This window comes from Haliaeetus albicilla, chromosome Z (genome assembly GCF_947461875.1).
Source record: "Haliaeetus albicilla chromosome Z, bHalAlb1.1, whole genome shotgun sequence".
NCBI lineage: Eukaryota > Metazoa > Chordata > Aves > Accipitriformes > Accipitridae > Haliaeetus > Haliaeetus albicilla.
This window is the reverse complement of record NC_091516.1, coordinates 71,207,376-71,216,971: the sequence shown is the minus strand read 5'-3', so window position 1 is coordinate 71,216,971 and position 9,596 is coordinate 71,207,376. Positions and strand designations below refer to the sequence as shown.

Here is a 9,596-nt window from a genome sequence, read left to right as displayed (position 1 = left end):
GCTTTAAAATGTTTTCGGAGCTGAAAAGGCAATTTAACAAAAAAATCTTTCTACGTGATTCTAGATAAAGTACTTCATTTGTGTCATTTTGTACATTCATTTCTTTTGCTGTTGTGAGCAGTAATTTGCATTGCTCTTTTCTGCATTAACTGTTTAATCTTAAGTAGTTTCTCAACTTTGGAGAAAATTTAGTAGAATTCCTAGTATACCACAGTCCCCTTCTGGCTCCACTTCCCACCCCACCCACCTTTTTTTTTTTTTCTTTTTTTTTTTTTAATTGAGGAAGCATCAATTAGCCAGTGTGTATCCTGATGCCTTGCAGCCATCTCTATGGAACAAAGGGAGCATCAGAAACAGGTATGTTGATATGTCATTTATCTCAGCACAATAAATTTCAGCGATCGAGCTGTATGAGCAGACACACAATAAACATGTGGGACTTCTGTGCGCTGTGACAGAAGCGCGCTTGCAAAACCAGAAGCACGCAAGACTGAACTGCTTGCCTGCACAGTCCAGAGAGAATCTGAACAGGTACAGGCTATGGAGGTGCCTTTCCCTCCACCTCCTGGGCTGCTCCACAGCCTCAAGAACTCCCGTTAGGCCTTGGCCTTTGTGTAACGAGTTGGGTGGTTAAGTGGCCCTTGACCGTGCCAGGAACTCTTGCATGGCTAAGGCACGGAGCGGCACTGGCCGCACCAAGAATTCCTTTTGCCTGGCAGACGTGGAGAATGAGAGTGGGAGCAGTCATCCCCTGCCAGCCTTGGAACATCCCTTTTGTCTGGATCATAGCTCGAGTTAAACAGTGCCAGTGTTTCTGGAATTCCAGTAATTTGCTGCCAACTAAAGCCGATCATCTCCCAATCCTATAAACAGTGGTACCAAGTGAGGCCCTCGGAGCTCTCCTGGGCTGCAGCGGGTTGCGACCAGCCGCTCCTTCTGCGGCCGATGCCTCTCAGAGCTCACAAACTCTCCAGCTGGCAAAAATCAGAGGACCGTCAGTGAGAGCCGACAACAGGAACTGGGCTGATGCCCTCTGCTCCTCAAGCCTCAACCCTTTGCCCGTTGAGAAAAATGCCGAGACATTTCGCATGAATATTTCACTGAACTCCAGGGGAATTTTTAACAGGTATACCTCTGTTTATGTATCTTGGTGTGTGTGCGTGTGTGACTTGACCCAGGTATCCGACAGCAAGTATAGTATAAATACTGCCCTTTTGAATCTGTAACTGTCACTGTTGTGATTGCAGTAAATTCTATTGAATCACTCTGTAAATGTTAAAATCACCAAATTCTGCTAAATTTTGTAATTCACCACAAAATGTGAATGAACCTCAGACTGCTGCTACACACATAATCCCTTTAGATACAAACCGTTACCCAGGTCTGGGACTAGGAGTGGATCCAGCTGCCCCTAAGCTCCATCAGGCGTTTAGAAATCAAGGGTCTTCCCTGAACCTCATGACTCAACAGGAGGGTCTCCCTTACCTTTTTGCCCCTCAGACCTCCGCGCAAATCATGAAAAATAGATTCTAATATTTTCCTTTGCATGTTTCTCCCTTACCCTTTTGCATCTTTGGTCTCTGTATAAATCATTCTCGTTTTGATTCCAACTTGATTTTTCTTTGTATGCTTCATCCATGTATTAAGTAATAGAGTGAACCTTGCCATCGAAATTTGTGAAGTCACACTTTTGTAAATTCCTATTAAATCACTTTTGCCAATACCTTTGATGGTGATTCTTTAAGGGGTCCAAACCACTCACTCAGGACACAGGGATGCTGGGCAGGGTTCACATGCTTCATTAAAACATAGTGTTTCTTCTGTCGCCTGAGAATGACTGTTAACCACTTGTATATTGTACATTTCAACAAATACTCTAATTGGAATTTTTCAGCAAAATAATCACTTTGTCTCTTGTACTTAGGTCTTAATCTTTTAGCTGCTTCCCTACGCAATGGGAGCCCACAAGTTAAATTTGGTCCTAGTTAACTGTGACACAGCTTTGAAAACCAAAGGAAAGGGGAAAAACCTGTAGCTGGATCTTGATCAGATTGTGAGGGCCTTCGTGAAGCACCACTGACAAGTATTTTGCAGGTTTTTTTTAAATGCATTGTATTGTTTCAATATCCCAATGTTTGGGATTTTTTAATTATTTCTAGGATTTCTTTTGTCTTACAATAGCTATTCAAATAACAGCAGTAATAAATGAAAAGTTACAAACACCGTAATGCATTCTTAAAAACTTTTATTAGTGTGACACAGGTTCTCTGTACAGACTGTGAAGTACAGTCAAAAGTCTAAATATCCCCAACTTAAATCTCCGGGCTGTCTCCAACTGCAACGCTACATACTAGAGTCTGATTTTGGTATCAGTACAAATGTTGGTATGACCTTCCTCTGCAAGCTAAAGGTGAAGCAGTATGTGTATAAGGATGTGCAAAAAGATGCTTTGCAGGTTATGAAGACAGAGGAAAACACTTGGTGCACCTCAGTCGCGACAGCCCTGTCTGCAGCAGGCTTACAAGAGGCGCCTACTCGTGCCTGTTCTCTTGCAGAGCAGGTGAATGTGACGTTGTTCCTTGCAGCATTAACTTCTGCCCTATTTCTGCACTCCAGAAGGGAATGCGAGGAACAGAAGCAAGGACTAGAAACAGTGCAAAGTAAGATAAAAAAAAAGTCCGCCTGTTGACCTGAACTTCTCTTTGATCTCTGCTAAGGCTCATGTACCTTCTTTATTTCCTCTTCTGTGATGGTAACGGTATCATTGTTACACTAGGATTTGTATTTGTTCAGTCCAGGAGACTCCTGAAATTACGAGATAACAGTACAGATACGATTGGAAAGAAACAAAAAGCCACTAAAATCCTTATCTGGTGTTTTTGTTGTTTTAACTACAGTTAAGACAGCATCCAAAATACTTATTACTGGATGCGCTTGATGAAACGGTTAATCCCCAGTTTCTCATTCTTTAGCTACCCACAGCTTACTTATGGTTTCCTACCAGGAACTGGCTTGAGAAAAGACTGCACAGCCAGGCTGAGGTGGGCTGAGGATAACTAAAGCTCATTATATTCCAGAATACTTAATGCATTCACTGCAATGTTAAAAATGCTAGCACATCATACAAATTTTTCTGAGATTTACAGGCACTACGTGGAGATTATGTGCAAAAGTTTGCAGATTTTTTTGGCATTGCTATTCATTTATGAAATATATTTCTTGCAAATATAAAGCATTCTTTCCCTCTGAAAACTGAAGAAATTACAAAAAAGTTGAAGTATATGAGTATAATAAAATGAATGGCTAGGGGGGAAAAAAACCCAACACCTTAATCTACTACTGGGAAAGAAGAAAATATGAAAAAAGTCCAGCAAGTATCGCTGTACAAAAACCACCCAGAATAACCACATGCTTTTTGCACCAGCTTTTGTTCTTCAGGAATATTTATCCACCAACAGAAAGAAGAGATTTAACATGATGCACCAATATCCTGGGGGGAAGAAAAACAAAAAAAAGTTAGAGTGCTTTATATTCTTTAAATTGGAAAAAAACCCCCACAAAATAAATCTGGGAAGAATTATTGGAAATATAAGTCTCTAGTGGCAGAAAGAAATCCAGGAAGACTTAATATCACAAGAGATCAGGTATTATTTGGAAGTGATACTGCAGCTAGGGTAGCAGTCCACTGCAGATGGGCAGTAACGATGCATCTTTCTCTTGCCCATTCAAAGTCAGTTGCCAAATCTTCGCAGGACATTTCACTGCATATAATTACTGACACTCTCAGAGAAGCCAGGACTGCCTCTGCTGCCAGAGGAGAGAGGCTCCTCTGCAGGTTCTTCAGAAAGCCAGAACTCAGACCCTGCTGGCTCGCACGTGGGTGGATGGTGCCGAGCGCTGGACATGCCCTTGCCTATCTCCTCCAGACCCTAGGAGACCCTCCAGCCTGAAGCACTTGTGTCAAGCATCAAAGTAAATACTTCCATGAGCTAATGACGATGATGAAAGACTCCCATTACTTACCCTTACGTTAAGGGTGTGATTGAGCTAAGTACAAAGAAGTACGTGGTGGCAACGGAACATGTGCAAAGAACAAGGCTGTGTTTGTGCCGGGAAAGCCGAGAGTGGAACACTGATATCTGGTCTACCTGCCAGCTTAGCTGTGGGGCTTTGTATATCTGTTCTGCACCCTGTTCCAAAATTAGCCTGGTGCAGAAATAACGACATAAACTCACTGTCCTAAAGATAGAAACACCCAGCTGAAATGTGCTTGGTCTTCATTACTCCATAAAAAGGTCTTACTAGGGAAGCGGTGTGTCATGCCTTGCAATTCTTCGTTACATAAACCTAAAGGAATTTAGCTACATGAAGTAATTCTGTACAAACTGTATGGACAAAGGGTGTGGAGAAAAAGTTAAGTCCTCTTCTGCCTAGGAACACCAAATTTCAAAGTCATTCCAAGCACTGTGTCTAACAGCGTCTCTAACCATGTCTTGGTTCAGCTGAAAGACTGTCAATAAAACTTAGCTTTAATAACACTAGCATGAGTTGTTTGTGGTAGTTCAGAGAAGAGAGAGGAAGAAATCTCACCCCAAAATGTTAATGTTTAGCTTGTTTTCTGCTTCTCAGATTTGCTGCTGGAGGACTGTCCCTTTGCCTAAAAAGCAAGAGAAGCATGAGATAGGAAGCTAAAAATCTGAAAAAAACCCAAAACCCCCCAAAACCCCAAAACCCAGTGACACATACTCATCAGAAATCACAGTTCAGACATAAACAGGATCTGTACTTGAAATGCAGAAAGTTTAGCAACAGTATTTATAACTTCTGTTTTGTATATGTATTTTCATGTTTCTACCATCACTTACTTTGTTTCAGATAAAGAGGGCTGTGACTGACCTCTTCACATCCTATTTCTCAACATCCATTTACTCATGCTAGTGATCCAGTCACAACTTGGAACATTAAAAAAATACGTCCTTCTGAAGAGGAGCTAAAGACCACCCCCTGCTTTTACATCAAGAATTGTAAGACAAAAGGCATGTGTGGCAATTTCGTAATAATGAAAAATCCCCTCACACTTGAAATGTGAAACATAAAATTTCCAGAGCAGTTATTACCATCTGATTCAGGCATCTACCTGCATGCATCCTGGGAGAGAACAACGTGATGGGAAAAGTTTCACCCTCACCTAAATCCATTCTCTGTATTTCTGGATGACAAGAACCAAGCAACCTTTTCTTTTTTTTTTTTTTTTTTTTAATATAGAAACAGCTGCCTTCTTTTTCCCACCAGATTCATTCTGCATACTTATTTATGAATGTATGTAACTTTTAATTCATTATTTTAAAATAAATTATGATAATAACTTGAGAAATGGATGTGTGGTTGAAGGAGTACACTCTAATCACTTTTAGAATGCTGTTATTTAAAACTGGAAGAAAAGACAGAAGTGATGGGGATCCCGAGTCAGCTATAGGCATGCGAAGTGTGACTCTCAGATCAGCAAATATGGGAATGAGAAGGCTGTGCAGCATGCACTGAGCCTCCTGTAGAAGACCACACTCTCTCTGAAAGAAACGTATTTTAGCCCCTGTTTATTGAAAATTTCCCTTGAAATAGACAGGTGCTTTTCTCCTATGTACATGCTTATAAAAATGGATCAAGTTCAATCTATTAATGTAAAACTCTCCCTGAAGTAATATTCATGTATTATGAATCCAAAATCCAGTTGCCCATCTTTCATGTTCATAGTGTGTGGTAACTATGAATGTCCATATTATAGTATGTATGTTTTTACCGTTTTAGGGTCTTTTGGTTTTCCTTTACCCTTTGGGGTTGGTTTAGTGGTGATGGTTTCCTTTCCACTTTTGTCCTACACTCCAAAGAAAAAAAAATAATTACAGTTACAAACAGAATAGAGAATTGATGGCTCCTGCTTTTTCACCTGCCATAACACATTATTTAAATGTGGTTGCTAAGGTGGGAGAGAGCTCAATGCAGGATATGTGCATGTAATTACTGCCTGTAGTCCACAGCATGCTGGAATCTGGAGCCTTGTTTAACACTGGGGAGACTAGAGCACCAGAAAGCATACACTGATAAAAAAGCTGGTATGTATGGGCAGATTTACTACAAAGCAGTAACGCAGCAGCAGAAGATTTAGCTCCGAAGTTCATAACCAAACAAAACAGCACTTAAAACACCAATAGTTTGCCTTAAGCCGCCTGAGGATTTCATGTCCAGGGAAGAACCTGGGGAAGCACTGCAGTGGTCAGAAGAGCAATTTGGAAACACAGGTATTTCCTCCCAGGAAATACATCTGATTTTAACTTCAGTTTCAAAGTTGCTTCTTCTCTGCCCTCCAGGAGAGGAACAAACACAGCATAAAAGCACAGATGATCATAATCAATGTTTTCACTATGGACAAACTTATAATTCGCTCTTGGTAACTGGGTGCCTTGTAGGATAAGCTTAAGGAAGCTAGTGCAGAATTTCACTGGAGAACTGGTTATGTATGCTTCCACAGCTGTGTCTGTCCAAGGGATTTAATTTTTGACTGCTAATATATTGGTTCTGTCAAAGATCTTGTAAATTTGAGCTTTGTTTTTTCTTTCTCCTTGCAGGAAGCAGGGAGGTCACAACCGCAGGAAAAAGGCAGGGACGGGCTGGCAGGAGTCAGTAGCAGATGAGAGGCAACTGCAGCTGCTTTACCCAGCTGAGTACAAAAGCTACTCACCATTCAAAACAGTGTGTACCATACCCTCTGCCTGCAAGTGAGGGACCAGGGCATAGGATAGAACATGTCACATCATAGAAGGGTTTGGGTTGGGAGGGACCTTTAAAGGTCATCTAGTCCAACTCCCCTGCAATGAGCAGGGACACCTTCCACTGGACCAGTTTGCTCAGAGCCCCATCCAACCTGACCTTGAATGTTTCCAGGGATGGGGCATCCACAACTTCTCCGGGCAACCTGCTCGAGTGTTCCATCACCCTCATTGTAAAAAATTTCTTCCTTGTATCTAGTCTGAACCTACCCTCTTTTAGTTTAAAACCATTACGCCTTGTCCTATCACAACAGGCCCTGCTAAAAAGTTTGTCCTCATCTTTCTTACAGGCCCCCTTTGAAAAGCTGCAGTAAGATCTCTGTGGAGCCTTCTCCTCTCTAGGCTGAACAACTCCAACTCTCTCAGCCTTTCCCCACAGGAGAGCTGTTCCATCCCTCTGACCATTTTCGTGTCCCTCCTCTGGAGCCGCTCCAGCAGGTCCCTGTCTCTCCTGTGCTGAGGACCCCAGAGCTGGATGCAGAACTGCAGGTGGGTCTCACCAGAGCAGAGCAGAGGGGCAGAATCCCCTCCCTCGACCTGCTGGCCATGCTGCTTTGGATGCAGACCAGGATACGGTTGGCTTTCTGGGCTGCAAGCGCACATTGCCGGCTCACATCCCACCTTTCATCCCCCAGTACCCCCAAGTCCTTCCCTGCAAGGCTGCTCTCAATCCCTTCGTCACCCAGCCTGTATTGATACAGGGGGTTGCCCTGACTCAGGTGCAGGACCTTGCACATTAATTTACTTGACAGCAAGCCTCCTTTCTGCTTAGCACAAGCTATAGAGTAAGGGAGCGAATGGCTAACAGGAGGGAGTTACTGGTTCTTAGCTAGTTTGAGCACTTGTAGAAACAAAAGGAGTCCATGATTTTCACACCGATATCCCACCAGCTGCCCCAGAGCACCCTTGGGCTCCTCTGCCAAGGAAGCACGTAAGGTGACCGTAGTGGCATGGTGGATGTCTCGAAGCCATACAAGACCTCTCCCTCTGTCCAAACTCAAGGTAACAAATGCTGAGTTAAGAGCAAGCAGAAAACACGTCTGACAGTCATTCTCCTCACATGTGGACTAAACCTTCGTCCCCTCCTTCACACTCTTTTCCAGCACAACCATCCTTTCTCCAACACCATCCTCATGTTGGTGACCTCCAGATTTATGCAGCTTCTGCTGCTAGTTCATTTCATATAGCCTCGCATGTGCAGCACTTTGCTGGGTCAAGTCTGACAGCTGTCTGTCAGCTGTGTTTAAGATGATTATATGACAAATGCATGCTCCATTTCTCACTACAAGACCTCACCAGTCCATTCCTTCCTCACCTTTCTCGTCAGCTCTACTATTTTCCCTAACACAGCTAAAACTTTTTTCTACTCCTAGCATTTCTCTCTGCAAAACCTTCTTGAACTGTTTTTCTGTTCCAGCCTACAACTATTGCTAGGTAGTGCATGCAATCATTGAAGAAAGATTTCCCTGCTTCTCTACAATTTTTGGACTCTCTAATCTGGACAAAAACTGTTACCACAATTCTCTGCTCCACTTACTTCTCCAAACCTGTCTTACCTCTCTAGAAGACTCTAAATACCACACACCTTCCTTCTTCCAAACATTTAGTATACAGCAAGACGCATCAAATTTCCATTATAGCAATAAGACAATCACTGCATCTGGACAGCATCTTCCAAAGAGGCTAGCTCTAAACCTAAACTGAGCTACTGCAAAGAAAAGTGAGGAACTTCAACAGACTACTGAAAAACTGTTTATTTTGCAAGTTATTAGCAGAAAATGTCCTACCTTTGAGTGCTGTGGTTTGGCAGGAGCCTTTGTACAAGTATCAAAGTCACCTGACAGGGCATCAATAGCTGCAGAGTCATCTGTAGGCTTCTGCAATAAATTTAATTCTGAAGTCACACAATATGCAATACATCCCACAGTCAAATTAATGTTTCAGGAATTTATGTCTGCTTTAAATATCCCCTTCTTAAAAAAAAACATACCTGAGCTCTACACATATGTTAGAACAGAGATGTCTATTTGATGTTTCCAAGATACACGATTTCTTTGAATGCTGGACCTTAATGTTCATAGTGTAGTTGTGCATAAAACCTGTATTTACTGCGAAGACTTACTCTTCACAAAAGTTTTACTTTACTTTACAGTGTCCACACTGTTACTGTTACCTACTGCATTCAATAACATTTAGGAGAATTTGCAATGCATCACACCTTGAGCCTACAATGACAGTACTTCAAAGAAAAGATCAGAGCACACAGCATGAAACAAACACAGAACAAAAGTATCAGAAATGTTACCTTTTGTTCTTTGTGTTTCACATCATCCTTTGCTGTTGGCTTTACTGGTTCACCCTTGGGAAGAAGAAAAATTACATCCTCATTTTGAACTGGTCAGGTTAGTTTTAAGATACAAGTACTTACGTATGACATTGGGAGTTTACAGATTACCCATAAAGTTGCACCGTTCTGAACGGATTTCTTTCTTTCTCATGCTATGTAGTCAAAGTCAGATCATGATGTGTTTTCATGGTCTGTTACTTTGACTACGTCTGCGGTATCATCTTTCTATCCTTGTAGTGTACTGTAAAAACAGCTTCCTGATCCACAAAAGATCAAATCACTGTCAGAGCAGTCACGTGCTCCAGTGAATAGCAGTTTTACAGGGTTTTAGGTATACCACCAAGGTAATACCTGTATGTGCAGTTTGTCCCCAAACTTGGAACGAAACTACTTGGAATGAATAAGTGTTATTACCCACAGTTTGC

The 9,596-nt window shown here is 42.0% G+C and overlaps 1 protein-coding gene across 6 annotated transcripts in view; it reads right to left on the bottom strand.

Annotated features, from left to right (window-relative positions):
• Nucleotides 1–2,228: 2,228 nt before the first annotated feature.
• Nucleotides 2,229–9,596, bottom strand: part of CAST (calpastatin) — a 65,380-nt gene continuing 58,012 nt past the window's right edge. For 5 of the 6 annotated variants that reach the window (XM_069776676.1, XM_069776677.1, XM_069776675.1 and 2 more), the window contains exons 26-30: nt 9,130–9,183; nt 8,612–8,701; nt 5,798–5,877; nt 4,591–4,657; nt 2,229–3,490 (exon numbers count right to left, since the gene is read on the bottom strand). In XM_069776676.1, coding sequence (XP_069632777.1) covers nt 4,600–4,657; nt 5,798–5,877; nt 8,612–8,701; nt 9,130–9,183 — 282 coding nt within the window. In that variant the 3' untranslated portion in view covers nt 2,229–3,490; nt 4,591–4,599. The remainder of the gene's footprint in view (nt 3,491–4,590; nt 4,658–5,797; nt 5,878–8,611; nt 8,702–9,129; nt 9,184–9,596) is intronic. The other variant, XM_069776678.1, reaches the window with a different exon arrangement.